General features: G+C 43.3%; 1 protein-coding gene across 2 annotated transcripts in view; it reads right to left on the bottom strand.

Annotated features, from left to right (window-relative positions):
• Btbd8 (BTB domain containing 8) overlaps positions 1 to 16,287 on the bottom strand; it is a 60,554-nt gene that overhangs the window by 24,685 nt on the left and 19,582 nt on the right. The window contains exons 4-5 of one of the 2 annotated variants that reach the window (XM_041642054.1): positions 14,300 to 14,417; positions 5,144 to 5,233 (exon numbers count right to left, since the gene is read on the bottom strand). In XM_041642054.1, coding sequence (XP_041497988.1) covers positions 5,144 to 5,233; positions 14,300 to 14,417 — 208 coding nt within the window. The remainder of the gene's footprint in view (positions 1 to 5,143; positions 5,234 to 14,299; positions 14,418 to 16,287) is intronic. The other variant, XM_041642055.1, reaches the window with a different exon arrangement.

Below are 16,287 nucleotides of genomic sequence, written 5' to 3'. Positions count from 1 at the left end.
TTCCTGCCCCTCACCCCGTTCAGGGCTGAGTACCCCAGGACTCTCACTCTCTGCATGTTGCCCAGTGGGGGGTCTCTGTAAATCACCACCTACTGCAAGAGCAAGGCTCTCTGATGAGGGGTCTCTGTAAATCACCACCTACTGCAAGAGCAAGGCTCTCTGATGAGGGCCGAGCAATGCACCGACCTACAGGTACAGCAGAATGCCACAGGACTCATTTTATTGCTGTGTTAATACAGCACAATAAAAGCATGTTCTTAAGCCTCATAACCTGTCTAGTCCCAGACTCATTAACAATATCAGGTATGAGTTCCATCTCATGGAGTGGGCCTTAAATTAAATTTTAAACGTGGTTGGTTACTCCCATAGCACTGGTAGATGATCTTCCGGGCAGGTCATCGTTACAGCTCCCAAGGTTCATAGCTGGGCGAGACTGAGGCCTGTTTTCTCCCCTGGCTGTAGGTTTAGCACCACAGCCAATGGGGGTGGAGTTTCCAGCTGAGCACTAGCTCCATTTCCCATGTTCTGTGCTTGGTGTGCAGGGTCTTCAGGAACAGGCCTTACTATGAAGTCACAGAGGGACTAGTCTGGGGAGAGTCTAAGGGACTCCTCTGGTCAAAGATTCAAAAATGTGTAGCCCACTCATGGTACTGTGGTTTTTATTTGGAATCATTTGATACCTAGTTGGGATATTGTCTTCTTCATCATATGATGAGCCTTTTACAATCCTTTTATATATGTCTATATATTAGGAAGCTTCTACAGTAGTAGGTGTTGGTTTTGTTTTGTTTTGGTTTTGGTTTTTTGAGACAGGGTTTCTCTGTAGCTTTGGAGCCTGTACTGGAACTAGCTCTTGTAGACCAGGCTGGCCTCGAACTCACAGAGATCCGCCTGCTTCTGCCTCCTGAGTGCTGGGGTTAAAGGCATGCGCCATCACCGCCTGGCTACAGTGGCAGGTTTTATTTTGGCTTTTTCAAAGGTTTTTAGTGTTAGCTATCCCTCCCCATATTTCCAAGTGTACTTGTCCTCCCCTACCCTTTCAATTCCCTTGTTCTAATTTCCCTGTTATCTCTTTTACAACACCGTATTCTACATCCCCTTAAATCCCTTCTTTCCCCTGGTCCCTTCCTAGCTACCTAACCTCTGTGGGTACTCTAAATAAAGAGAAAACATACATGTTTGTCTCTCTGGGTCTGGGTTAACCCACTCAGGATGATTGTTTCTCATTCCATCCATTTGCCTGTGAATTTCATTTCAACAGTTGAGCAATGTCCCACTGTGTAAATGTACAATATTTTCATCACCCGGACATCTCGGTCATTTCAATTTCTGACCACTGTGAGAGCAGCAATGTGTAGCGAGCTGCGTGGTGTCACACCTGATGGAGATGTATAATCAACTCCTGAGATGGCTAAGGCCTGACCTATGCTATGATCACGCAATGATCATCAGCTGCCTGCATATGCGTGAACCTATGGGCAGTGCCCACCTGGCAGTTCGGGGTTGGCAGCCCATGCCTACTTAAGGGCTGGGAGAGGTTTGCCCAGAGAGAGAGGTTTGCCTGGAGAGAGGAGGAGAGAGGTCAAAAAGAAAAGAGAGAGAGAAGAAAGAGAGAGGAAAAGGAGAGGAAGGAGAGAAGAGAGAGAGAAAGTGAATAAAGTCATGGAATAAACTGCAGTGAGAAGAGCTCCGGTGGTCGCGTCATCCTTGCGGGACGAGGGTGGCCGTGACAGCAATGAACCTGGATGGGCAAGGATCTCTACAGTAAGGTGCAGAGTTCCTTGGTCGTACGCCCAAGAGTTGTGCGGCTGGGTCTTTCAGTGGGTTTATTTCAGCCTTCTGCGGAATGGCCACGCTGATTTCCACAGTGGTTGGCAAGCTAGCGCTCCCACCAGCAATGGCTGAGTGTTCCCCTTATGCCTCACCCTCATGAGCTGTCACCTTTCACTGATCTTGGCTATTCCGAGAAGAGTAAGAGGAAATTTCAGCGTGGTTTTAGTTTGTGTTTCCCTGGTGGGTAAGGATGTTGAACATTTTGAAGTGTTTCTCAGCCATTTGTGGTTTTCTTCTAAGGACTCTCTTTAGTTCTATATTCCATTTTAAAACTGAATTGTTTTCTTGATGTTCAGCTCTTCTGAGTTCTTTGTATAACCTAAATACTAACTTTCTGTCAGATGTATAATTAGTAAATACCCTCTCACATTCTGTAGATGGTCTCTTTCCTCAAAGGTCAGTGTCCTTTGCTGTATGGAAGCTTTTCGGTCTCACAAGATCCATTTATTGTTCAAGCCTTAGAAGGCCTGCCCCCTTCTGAATGGAGACCAGGAGGAGTGGATGGGACAGGGTAGATGGGACTGGGGGTGGTAGGAAAGGAGGGAGGAGAAACTGCGATTGGTATATAAAATAAAGAAAAAATATTAATAAAATAAAGTTAAAAGTTCAGCTGTTAAAATGAAACTATAAAGCTGGAGCAAATGGATGGAGCCAGCAGCAATCACCCTGAGCATGTTACAATCTAGATCACCAAAGACGTTAAATAAGGGACTAGAAGGAGGGGGGATTTCCTGAGGAAGAGAGAACAAACACACAGATATGAGAGGGGTGGTGGGGGCTGGAGTGGGAGAACTAATAGTGGGGAGGGGGGAGGAAAACTGGGAGGGACTAAGGGCCAAGAAGAACCCAGAACATCTTAAAACAGATACAACAGGGGGATGATGCCTCAATTAGACATCGTTTGCCACCAACTGAATCCTCCAGGGTCAGGAACAGATTACACCCTAAGTGAGCTGTTGGCCAAAGGGCCCCACGGAAACACCAAACTACCCTGGCTATTGGCTCTTCTCCACAAACAGGTAGTAATACATTTACCTATGTCACTTGAACACAAACAGTTGAGCTGGCACCTAACTAGAGCCTCCGCCCCTACAGATGAGTGCCCACAGTACTGGAAGGCACTTTGCATGATACTAAAGCAACCATCGCCCCAGGCACTAACCCTGTGATCTACAGTGATGACCCAATGCAGGCATAGGACACGTGGGCATAACAGTGGCACAAATGCTTTGGGAATAACCAGCAGCTGTCTGACTGGATTTGAAGTCCACTCCGAGAGATGGAACTCATGCCTGACATGCTGGGTGGCCAAGAACCTGAGACAAGATAGGCCAAGGTCCTAGGAGAAAACCAGCTACCACTGTTCTTCTAAAGGAGCATAGATTCTGCTAGACCCACGGACCAGTGCCTCGCTCAGCCATTCTCAGAGAAGCTTCCTCAGGCAGCAGACGGAAGCTAACACAGAGACTCACACATGGACCACGTGCAGAAAGTGAGACTTTGGAACCTTCAGCCCTAAATGGGGTGTCTCCATCAACCTCTCCTTTCAGGGCTCAGGGAACCATGTGGAAGAGGAGGTGGGAAGATGTAAGAGCCAGAGGGGATGGATGACTCCAAGGAGACAACAGGAGTGATGCACATATGAACTTACGGAGACTGTAACAGCACACGCAGGACCCGCACAGGTTTAAGCCAGATGAGGTGAAGATGAACTCCCACCCCTAATCAAGAAGCTGTGTGCAATTGATACCAGCATGCAAAGAAAAATTCATTTCTCCACTAGAGTCTCACCAGGCATATTAACCACACTCAGGGTAGGTCCCGCCCAGCAGTAGAAATGAATTCAATGGTATTTTATAGTTTTTTTGTCTGATATTGCTTTGTTTGGGCACTTTTTGTCTCAGTTCCTTTGCTTGGATATTTAGCTTCCAATTTTGTGTTTTTATGGGTCTGGTTTGTGTGTATGTGTTTCTTGTGGGTTTTTTTCTTTGTTTTGTTTTATTTGGGGTTTTGTTTACTTGTTTTGCTGAGGAATCCCTTAATCAATATAGTTTTTTGGCCTTTAGCAACAAAACAAATGTCATTTTAAATGAAAGCCAGGAAGTTGAATTAGTAGGTAAAACCCTTGCCATGCAAGGTGACAATCTGAGTTTGAGTCCTTGACCCCACCATGGGAGCAAAGAGCAGCCTCCTAAAAGATGTCCTTTAACTCCACACATATGCTGTGGTACGTACATGTATGTGTATGCAGACACATACATACATACACGCACACACACCATAAATGTAGAGAAAGGCTTTAAAAAGTTGAATTCTAAATTAAACTAGAATTATTCCTTAATCTGAATTCTCACTGAATTCAGTTTTACTAGGATATACTGACAATTAAAGAAAAGATACCTAAACTACATAAAGCAGGCCCTGGGTCAATTTCCAAAACTAACACAGAGTAACTGCCCTCACAACCACCACCCTGAAGAGACCTGGCTCCTGCTGGCTCCACCTTTCCAACACTCAGAGGACGTTTTAAATCCATTTCAAAGAAAGAGATAGCATCAGTATGAATATAGATTTTTCAAGTCATTTTGTATTGTTTTTAAGATTTTTAAAAATTTTTATTTATGTGTCTCTGTGTGCTGGTGCCCACGGAGTCCAAAAAAGGACATCAGATTCCTGGAGCTGGAGTTGCACACATCTGTGCACTGTCCAACATGGGAGCTGGGAACTGACAAGGATCTTTGTAGGGCAGGGAGGGCTCTAGCCACTGCACTGTCTCTCCAGTCCCCTAAGCTGCTTTTCAACACTGATAATGTCACCAATAAATCTACCTTTTCACCCCACTTAGCCACAGATATAAACTTTCCAGTGTACTATTAGAATACCCCATAATCAGAATGTCCCCACTATAAAGCGACTGTGTCCTCCCCAAATTCAAATGATGACGTCCCAACCTTCAGCACGTGGCAAGCTGAAGATATGGCAGAGATGGAGCCGAGGTAGGACAGGGTCAGCGTTTTTAGAGACACACACAGCAAAGGCCGCGTGAGATGCGGAAAGTGGTAGTCCACACCTAAGGAAAGCGTGGAGGACGCCAGCTTTGTTGACACTCTGAACTGTGAGGACACGGGTCTGTTATTTCAGGCACTCGATTCTGGTATCTGTTACAGGGCCAATCTCTATTACTGAACGCCCTCTACTGCTGTTTCAGAAAGTCAGTGTTGAGTTCCACTGAACACACGGAGCATGAATGCTTTGTGTGCCCTTGGTGACTGAGTCCAGTACCGCGGCCTCAGAAATGTTACTTACTTACCCTTGAAGAGTAACACACTCTTGGGAGCTTTCAGCCCAGCAGCCACTCAGCATGGCAGCAAAATAACTGGACCTGGCACTTAAAATGGCCCTAAAGAAAAAGGAGGAAACCAAGTGAGCATTCACACACTGTCCAAGTGGAGCTCCTATCAAACTCCTCATTTCAGCCTATGTGAACACAGTCTTATTTGTCCTGTTTATATTCACTGATATAATTCCTGTAACACAAATTATAAACATCTAAATATCTAAACACGATGTTTGTTTAAAACATTAACTCAAAAGCCAGGCTTAACGGCACACACCTATAATCCTGCACTTGGAAAGCTGAGGCAGGAGGATCAAAATCAATTTGGACTACCTCATAAGACCCTGTCGCAAAATATGGAACCAATAAACAAATTAAGTTGAGTAAAACACCAGTTACAGTGCCCTTATTATCACTTAAACACGTTGTCTTAAAAGCTCTTTATATTTACAGGACTAAGAAAATAAGCCATTTACAAATGGAGAAATGAAGACCAAAGATGTATTTCCTAACTTTCGGGAACATCAATAACAAAGAGATAGGGGATGAAGAAATGGCTCAGGGGCTGAGAGCTCTAGCTGCTCTTGTAGAGGACCCAAGGTGGGTTCCCAAACTGACAGGCAGCTGACAGCCGTCCACAGCTCCAGTTCTAGGGCATCAGACATCTTCTTATGGCCTGGGCGCACCAGGCACACATATGGTGCCCACAGGTACATGTAGGCCCAACACTCACACACATAAAACAAAAATAAATTTTACAAAAAAGGGAAAGATGTAAAAATCACTGTTTGTGATTTTTTTTTTTTAAAGAAAGACTTTGCAGCAGAGGTTCTGAGCTCCGGCTTAGAATCATCACAGTTGTGTTCAGTACATGCTGTATTCTAGTCTGAGGAAGTGACAGAAGGGAGATTTCCTTTTGAATTTTCATGATGTTTTCTCAAAAAATATTAATCAATTATTTAGTTTTAAATATCCACAGATTTTTATCTACATTGGGTTTTACTACAGGTCTAAGAATGTGCACTGACTAAGATGTACAGAACAGGATTGCACTCTGTTGGGGGATGGGCTGGAGTGGAGAAGAGGGAAAGGGAAGGGCATTCGGCAATGGCTGACTCGCACATATGGCTGCACACACACCTGTGTACATGTACTAGACAAGCATGAGTTAAAGGTATCTCTATGACCACGGCTGTTAGATATATAAGAGAAAAGACAGACAAGGAGATGGAGACTCAGCATTTGAACTTCCCACCAGGGAGACCGCCCAAGTGAGCAGTAGTTAGAAGGAGGAGAGGCAGGGCAGCATCCTGGCAGACTTCACTGACAGGCACTATGACAACCTGGCATATTAAAAAGGAGTTTTGGTAGACAACCCTGGATTCAAGTTTGAATCCTCAAGGTCAAACTCTAAGACTCTAGGACAAAGAGATCAGGAAACAAGCCTGTCCTTGTAACGTCAGCCCACCCTTGACTATGACAACGTGATCAAGTCTACCTGCCATCCCAAAGCAAGAGAACGGTCTATGCTAAACTTACACCATGCAGGAGTCACAGGCCTGTGCTGGCTAGTTTCATGCCAGTGAAAGACAAGCCAGACTCACTGGACAACAGAGAACCTCAGCTGAGAGAATGCCTCTGTAAGACTGGGCTGCAGGCAGGCCTGTGGGGCATTTTCTAAATGAGTGATTGATGGTGGAGGGCCCAGCCTAAAGAGTGGTACCATGCCTGGGCGGGTAGTCCTGGGTTCTATAATAAAGATGGCTGAACAAGCCACAGGAAGTGCTGCGGGAGCTCCTTCTGCTCCTTTCGCCAATAGCCATTGAGATACCAGCCCAGTGGGGCGTGGTCTCTTTCTCTTTAAAAAGCAGCAGCAGCCCTCCTCTCTCTCTCTTACTCTAGCAACTAGACTCCTTTCCTGGCTGCCGTGTAGTTTTTCCCCCTCAAATAAATAACCCTTTGAATCCAAACTGGTGTGGGAATGTTTTGCACATTAGGGAAGCAACCCAGTAATTAGTACCCATCCATGGCCTCTACATCAGCTCCTGCCACCAGGTTCCTGCCCTTCTTGAGTTCCTGTCCTAACTTCCTTCAGTGATGAACAGTGATTTGGAAACATAAGAAAAGTAAGCCCTTTCCTCCCCAAGTTGCGTTGGTCATGGCGTTTCATGACAGCAACAGAAACCATAACTAGGACACAGGTCACAGTGTAAATCTTTGGTAAAATGTCAAGAAATCACCCAGAAACAAAACAACATAATAGTGAAGGGGTGAGGGATTCCTCTTATATTAGTATGGCAAAGAGAAAAACACAAGAACAAATATAGCAAATAAATAAATAAATAAAATGCAAGACTTCTATGCTAAACTTACATAGAACATAATGGACTAATTCAGAAAGACCTAATAGAAAACAAAAGTCATCCACTGACTTGACTTTTCATCTCATTTCTAGATTTGCCAAGTGTTTTCAGTGAAAACACACACACACACACATACGAAACATACCTCAAACAAGCAAGCACCAAGAAAACGAAAAAATGGTAAGTAAAATTTCAAACAACACGACATCACTTACTAAAAACCAGCAGTCATCAAGATGTTGTGGTGTTGATGTAAGGCTAAATTAGATCAACAGGTTAAAAGTGTGTGTGTGTGTACAAAGTGTGTATGGAGTGTGTATAGAGTGTGTAGTGTGTGTGCGCATGTGTAGTATGTGTATATACAGTGCGTGTGTGGAGTGTGTGTAGAGTGTGTGTATGTAGTGTGTGTGTATAAAGTGTGTGTATAGAGTGTGTGTGTAGAGTGTGTGTGTATGTAGTGTGTGTGTATAAAGTGTGTGTATAGTGTGTATAGAGTGTGTGTAGAGTGTGTATAGAGTGTGTGTGTAAAGTGCGTGTGTGTATAGAGTGCGTGTGTAGAGTGTGTGTGTGTGTATAGAGTGCGTGTGTGTAGAGTGTGTGTGTATATGGAGTGTGTGTGTGATAGTGTGTATGTGTAGAGAGTGTGTGTGTCTTCCTCAGTGGTGTTAGGAAAGACAGCTTTATAAATAAGGGCACTGAATGTTTGAAGAAATGAACCCCGACGCCTCACACCACTCACAGAAAACAAAGGAAAATAGAACCTCCATTAAAGGTACAAGTTAATATTACAACATCTCCACAGAAAGGAAAACAACAGGTGAAAATCTTTTAACTTTGGAGTAAGCAGAGATTGTTTTATGTCATTTATCTTTATTTTACGTGTATGAGTGCTTTGCCTGCGTGTGTCTATGCACAGGTGAACGCAGTGCCTGAGAAGGGGCATCAGATCACCTGGGACTAAGCCACCGAGGGCAGTGAGCCACTCCTGAGCCATCCCTCCTGCCCAAAGACACAGATTCTCTCAGAGCACAAAAGGCACACACAACTCTCAAGTACAGGAGCGAACTCCCCAGACACATTCTGTGCTAGCAGAAGAGTCTCTGCATTTAATTGAACTGAAATAATGAATGTTCTTGGACTGCAATGGAGTTGAACAAGAAATCAGTAACAGAGATATAGTGAAAAATTTCCTAATATTTGACAGTTAAACACACTCCATACAATACATTGGTGAAGAACTTTAAAAAAAATTAGGAAATACATTTTTTTTAAAGTTGCCTCCACACTGTTTATTACTCCGTTTTTTTTTTTTTTTTTTCTGGTTTTTCAAGACAGGGTTTCTCTGTGTAGCTTTGGCTATCTAGGAACTCACTCTGTAGACCAGGCTGGCTTCAAACTCACAGAGATCTACCCGCCTCTGCCTCCTGAGTACTGGGATTAAAGGCATGCACTTCCACTGCCCAGCAATACATCTTTAAGTTAAAAAAGAAAAAAAAAGAAAAATACAGTGTGTCATTGAGCCCACTGGCTCACACCTTTAATTCCAGCACTCAAGAGAAAGGGAGGTGGGTTTCTGTGAATTCCAGGCCAGCCTGGTCTACAGAGTGAGTTCCAAGCCAGCCTGGGCTACACAGTGAGATCTGTCAGAGACCTTGTCTCAAAATACAAGGTGGAAGGCCTACAAGATGGCTCAGTGGGTAAAAGCACTTGCTGCCAAACTAGATGTCCTGAATTCAGTCCCTGGGACTAACATGGCAAAAGGAGGGAGTTTACGCCCACAGACTGTCCTCTGATCGCTACCAACAGACCATGGCATGCACGTATGTGTATATACACTAATAATAAATGCACTTAAAAGAATATGGTGGGCAGCAAGAGGATGATACTCAACGTTGACGTCAGTGTACCTGCAGAAAGAATATTTGTAACAAAATGCAACACACACACACAGGGAAAGGAAAAAAAAAAGACTCATAGGTTCATATCAATGATCTAAGAATTCTACTTTACAAATACAGAAGCCAGGCATGGGGACATGTTTGCAGTCTGAGCACTGGGAAGGCAAAGACAGGAAGAGAGGGCAAGACTGCCAGTCTGGTGCACAGAGAGAATCCCAGGCAAGACTGCAGAGCAAAAAAAAAAAAAAAAAAAAACAAACCAAACAAGAAACACACACACACAAACTAGAACAAGACGAAAAGCATAAAGTATAACAAAGGCAGAATCTCTAAGGTACGACTGAGTCTATAAGAACAGATTACGAGCATTACAGTTTATGATTCCTTCCTAAAGCACGGAAAGTCAAATGGCCAGATTTCTAAGCTATAAGATGTTTGCAGCACCTCTCCCCTGAACTGTGTAAGATGAAGTCTTCAGTTCTTTTCTTGTTCCCTTTCAACCCCAGTCCACAGAAATCATCAACGTTAACAGTGCTGGGCAGTGGTGGTGCATGCTTTGAATCCAGCACTCAGAGAGGCAGAGGCAGGTGGATCTATGTGAGTTCAAGGACAGCCTGGTCTATAGAGTGAGTTCTAAAATAGCCAGGACTATGCAGAGAAACCCTATCTCAAAAAACCGAAACCAAAATAAGACAAAAAACTCCCAAACAAACAAAGTCATTTTTGCCTTGGCAGCTTTTTGACTACAATAACCCACTGAGTTTAGATGCGTGCGCTCCATCCCTTCTCCTTTACGAACATCAGTCTGTGAGTGCTCGACAAACAACTGTTTCAGGGCGATTTATTTATTTATTATTTGAGAGAGAGGTTTCACTGAATTTCTCAGGTTTACCTAGAACTGGCTGGTTGGGATTGGCTGCGTATACTTGATGACCCTCCTGCCTCATCACTTGAGTGCTGGAATTGGATACGCACCACCATGCCCAATTCACTGAAAACTCCACATAAATAACATGGTAGAACTCTAATGGCCCACCTACACAGCTCCACTGGCTAAGCCCAATCACAAAGATGCGTAGGCACATAGCGTATCTCGACTAACATGTGGACGTTCTAGAGAGGGCATCCCTTTGACGCTGACACAGCCCAGCACTCTGGACTCTAAACCACACTGACCCTGAGGCCACCTTCTCATACTTAAGTCATTCTCGCCAGTGACTCAGCACAGCGGAGGTTAAGGTGCCTTTGAATCTCTGGGTGAATCTGCTGGACATTTCCCAAGAGCCTTATGGGAACGTCCCCAGACGGGACAGCAGCCTAAGGAGCACAGAGCCCAGTCCCTTCAACCAAGGTCAAATCAGCACCAGAGCTCAAGGGCCCTCAGGGTTCTCTGGCTTACTGCCCAGGTCTCTCTCAGTTTCTGTGCACATCTCCTACAATCTAATCTAATCTGTGTCTGCACCACAAGAGGTGAACTCTCTCAGTGTGCTAGCTCTTTCCAGAGAAAGCATTAAAAGCATCTAAGGTTTAAGTGATTACTCTGACCTTGAAATAGAAACCTACAGAAGATTCCTTTTTAATTAGGACATCTGCCTCCGGTTAAAGAAACAACGCCACGGATGGCAGGCATATTAGAATCTCTGATGCATCCTTTTTATTTTCCAACATGTCAAAAATGATTTTCTTCTTTTGACTAAATTTAATTTCAACTGGCAATGCTGCTTCCAGCTCTATGAAATGCCCTAATTCCCCTTTCTGCCACTTCAGTACAACGCTACTCAGTACTTCCTAATGTCAGATGAACTGGACTCACTATCTCAGGAAGAACAATGGCCTGTAAGACTCCAAAAAAGGCTCTTGAGGAGACGACTTTTAAGCACTCTTGCTTTAAGGGAGCGTGGTGGAAAAAAGTAGACTTCACTTTATTTAAATGTAAGCCCAGAAGAGGGCAAACACTTTCCAAGATGCTGCCATTATGCACTAGGCTTCTTGACAAAGATCTCAGAGAATATCTTTGGATGGCGGCTTTCTTGGGACTGCCTTCTTCAGATGAATTGTAAAGTGTAACAAATGTCCTTATCTGCCGATACAATAAAGCCAAATTCTGATTAATCAAAATGATCAGGGTTCCAGAACAAGCTGCACACGCCACAGACACTGAACCTGACGAGTGCACAAGGAGAAGGCAGCTCAGGCGCAGGCTCTGGGTCCCCACAGCACCTCACGCGTCTTTCACTATCAGGCAAACTTTCTTTAAAAATGATGACTCACTAATCAACGCCTCTCTTTTCTTGCAAGAATGAAAGAAACATGTGCACACCACGATTTCTCTAACATGATGAAGGGGTTAAACTGGTGAGCTGTCTGGGTGCAACGCTTGGCTTCGTCTCAGAACCTCTCTTCCCACCTTATACTGTTTGAACTAAACCCAATACCAATGTTTTAAGTACCCCTTCCCTAAGCATCTTTTCAAAGCATCTACATGAGATTATCACTGGAATAAAACTTTATTTATCTTTACATATTGTTGGATTATACAGTTTTCATTAATTTATGTCATCAAATTGGCAAGTCCAAATGGGATGGATGGACACACTGGAAATAAACCAGGTGAATTGTGGAAGGTACAACCTTAAGACAGAAGCAAAGCACGATAGGAAAACAATCCCCTGGGCGTGTGCATTCGGCTGAATGTGGCCAGCAAGGTTTCCAGAGGGCCCCTGGGGAACCTGAGCAGAGCTCAGCAGAGATCCCCTACTCTGTGTGCCTCGTTTGCTTCAGGCACCAAGCACCTCTTTTTGCTTTTAGAGAGTCCTCTTCAGAACCTCCTCAAGGGCTAGTGGGACCAGGGTTCACCTCTTTCCCTTTGCTCTATAATACAGATATATCTAAGTTATCACTGTTCCATTAACAAAGTAATTAATACTAAGATATTAATAACTTCCTTTTGAACAGAATTGTGAAATCTTCTAATTAATTCACTAAGTACATATATAACTATATCACTCATTATAACTCCTATAATGACAGAAGATAGCAAATTTATTCTGTGAAAATCCAGACAGTAAATATCTTAGGCTTACAACATGACCATCTCACATCTTCTTCTTGTCTCATACCTGTAGTCTGCCTACTCGGGCAGTGGGGGAGGTGTACCAGACAGAACCGTACTTTTCCAGATAGTTAGTGTGTACACCAGCTAACATCTGCTTTAAAGCCTTGTAATAATATGCCAGCCACACGTAGGTGTGCTTTGTGTGACGATCTGATTCAATCCGCACGGCCTCTTACTCCACACTTACTGTTCTTACTACTTGTACTTTGAATATGATTATTACTATGAACTAAACACAAGTGTTCAAATTTTTTTTAATTTTTTTTAAGTGTTCAAATTTTAGCTGGGAAGATAACATGGTTCAGAATTTCTATCATAATATAAAAAACTAAGCAGGAACAAGTCAGATTTTAAATCCTTAGGAAACTGCTTTTCTATTAATTCAAATTTCCTTCTTACTGTTAGGTGGACGAAACAGACCATAAATGAAAACCAGAACTGTCATAACGTACAAACCATGGACATATCTCAGGGGTTAAGAGCACTGGCTGCTCTCCCAGAGGACCTGAGTCCAGTTCTCTGTGCCCACATGGTGGCTCACGAACCTAACGTTCTAGCTCCAGCTCTTGAATGGCCTCTTAGTCAGTGCACACAGAGGCCAGATGCAAGCGCTAGCAACAAGCTGCAAACGGTCACAGTCATGGGTTCTGCTTCCCTCTGCGGCAGGAACAGCTTTAGGAATCCACAAGCAGAACTCTGGTGCCCATATGGCCTCAAGAAAAAAACTGGGTACAAAATGAAGTCAAGTTTTAAAAGTGTTGACAAAAGACAGACGACAGACACACAAAATTGCATGTACAAGTGTTGCACACACACAAACACACATACACACACAGCACGGTTATGGAAAACATGTTACCTATTCTCTATTAAGTTCTGTGTTCTGGCACAATAACCAGGTTTCATTAGAATTCAGAAAGTGCTCAGTGTAGTTATGAGTGTCTATTACCCCAGTAGTCAGGAGACTGAGGTAAGAGAATTTGAGTTTGAGGTTCATCCGGGCTATATAGCTAAACTTTGGCAACAATAACAATGATGACAACGACGCTAATATAAATGAGGAAAAGTATTTATATGTATGTACCTATGATTTACAAAGTACATGTTTCCAGAGAGGAAACATCAAATTCTGAGAATAAACAGTCTCATTCAATGGCAACTAAGAGTCAGGGCACTGCTATCGGTTAGCTGGCCAGTCGACGGGATCTCTGAGTTTGGGAGATCGTCCTGCAGTCTAACATGCTGCCAAGGGATCCTGAGTCTTGAACACTGCTTCTTGGGCTGAGATTGCTTAGCGGATAAAGTGCCTGTCATACATGGATAAGACTAAAACCCAAGACCAATGGCGGTACTCCCAAGGCAGAGATGATGGCCCCTGGAGACGGTTCAGCCTGAAACCCCAAATCAGAGTGGAACGTGATCAAGGCACTCAATAAAACATATACTATTCATGTAGAAATTATATTACTATAATACCTATAAAATAAAAAAAACCCTGCATTTAACTACATTTTCTGTGACAGTGGATTTTAAACCTATTTTAGGCAGAACATTTTCTTCTGATTAAGTCTTAAGCTTCATGTGGCTCTGAGCAGATCTGCTGAGGCTGACACTAGTGTGAGCCGCAGGCACAAGGCCAGTCTGACGCCACCTGAGCGGCGACTGTGGAGCCCTGTGGTCTGCAGGACTGAGACAGGAACAGCGCTGCTCTTCTCTGCTGCGACACCACAGCTCAACCAACCAACGTCCTTACCTGTGAGCGCGGAAACTCTGTCCATCAACACAGATACCAATGTCCGGACAACACTGCTTCACATACAGTTTCAATAAATCTTCTCCTAATTCAGACGCAGGCTCCAGGTCATAGTTATCTTTAAAAGAAAAGACAAAAAGTAGCTCCTTTAATATTATAAACATCACTAAATTTCATTTTCTAATGTTTCCAAGTAGTTTTCTTCATCCTTAATTCAATATAAAGTAGAAATTTAAATCATTTATATTTCCTACTTTGAAATATGTATTAAATATAAATATACCTTAAAATACAGTTAGGTTCAAATATATCAATACTATATGCCCAAACAAACCTACTTCATGAATAACTGAATTAGCAAGAGAAATTTCTGCAGCATTGGTCTTTTCTAATATTCCGTTCCTTACCCCTAAACTACAGCTTGGACACTGACTGACTGACCTCTGTAAAGGCCTGCACACAGGGTGGTTCTCCTGGGGATACTGCAGTCACTGTCGGGGTGGGAACAAGAGGGAGGCTCTAAATTCACTTGAAATCAAGAGTCAGACCCTTGCTTCTCTTCCCCGTACCCATGTTGTTGTTGTTTTGTTTCTTGAGACAGAATCTCACACAGCCACACTGTCCTCGACCACACAGCTCATGAGTCTCCTGCCTCTACCTCCGGTCTGCTGAGATTACAGGACTGCACCATGCCTGGTTTATGTGGCACTGGCCATAAACCCAGGACTTTTTGCATTCAAGGCCATCCCTCTGTCAACGGATTTTCAGTCTGGCCTTCCTTTCCTCTTCTGTTTCCCAGGTATGAGGTCAGCAGTCTGTTCTGCCAGCCGTGTGCTCTATCATTCAGCCCACTGTCTACCAGAGGTACACAGTAAGGGTCTGAAATCCACAACCATGAGCCCAAGTGTGTGTGTGTGTGTGTGTGTGTGTGTGTGTGTGTGTGTGTGTAGTGCAATACAGTACAGTGCAGTGTTCACAGAAGCCGGGCATTGGCTCACCAACATCTGGAGTTATTGGTAGTTGTTGGTGAGTCACAAGATCTGTGTGCTGGTATTTCAGCTGTAGGAGTTCCCTCGTAGAGTTTTGGGGGTCACACACACACACATATGTATATGTATATATATATATATTATCATATCACCTGCAAATAATGGTGCTTTGACTTCTTCCTTTCCAATTTCTGTTCCCTTGATTTCCTTCAGTTGCCTTATTGTTCTAGCCAGAACTTTAAGTACTATATTGAATAGGTATGTAGACAGTGGACAATCTTATCTTGTTCCTAATTTTAGTGGAATTCCTTTGAGTTTCTCTCCATTTAATTTGATGTTGGTGATTGGCTTGCTGTATATTGTTTTTATTATGTTTAGGTATGTCCCTGTATTTCTGATCTCTCCAAGACTTTTATCATGAAGGGGTGCTGGATTTTGTCAAAGGCTTTTTCAGCATCTAAGGAGATGATTGGTTTCACCTATTGAATTCAGTTTCTTTATATGGTGGATTGCATTGAGAGTTTTCTATGTTGAACCATCCCTGCATCTCTGGAATGAAGCCGACTTGGTCATGGTGGATGATTGTTCTGATGTGTTCTAGGGTTTAGTTTGCCAGCATTTTATTAAGTATTTTTGTATCAATGTTCATGAGTGAAGCTGGTCTGTGTAATTCTCTTTCTTTGTTGAGTCTGTGTGGTGTGGGTATCAGGTGACTATGGCCTCACTGAAGGAATTTGGCAATTTTCATTCCGTTTCTATTTTACAGAATAATTTGAAAAGTACTAGCATTAGTTCTTCTTTAAAACTCTGGTAGAATTCTGTATTAAAATTGTCTTGCCCTGGGCCAGATGGAAGGGCTCATGGACTGGCAGAATTAACATAGTAAAAATGGCCATCTTAGCAAAAGCAATCTACAGATTCAATGCAATCCCTATCAAAATCACAACTCAATTCTTTACAGACTTTGAAAGAATAATATTCAACTTCATAAGGAAAACA

The sequence above is a fragment of the Microtus oregoni genome, unplaced genomic scaffold (genome assembly GCF_018167655.1).
Source record: "Microtus oregoni isolate MIOR12 unplaced genomic scaffold, Mior012 000072F_ref0000427, whole genome shotgun sequence".
Classification (NCBI taxonomy): Eukaryota; Metazoa; Chordata; class Mammalia; order Rodentia; family Cricetidae; genus Microtus; species Microtus oregoni.
The sequence above is the reverse complement of the archived record's forward strand: the minus strand, read 5'-3'. Positions and strand labels throughout refer to the sequence as shown.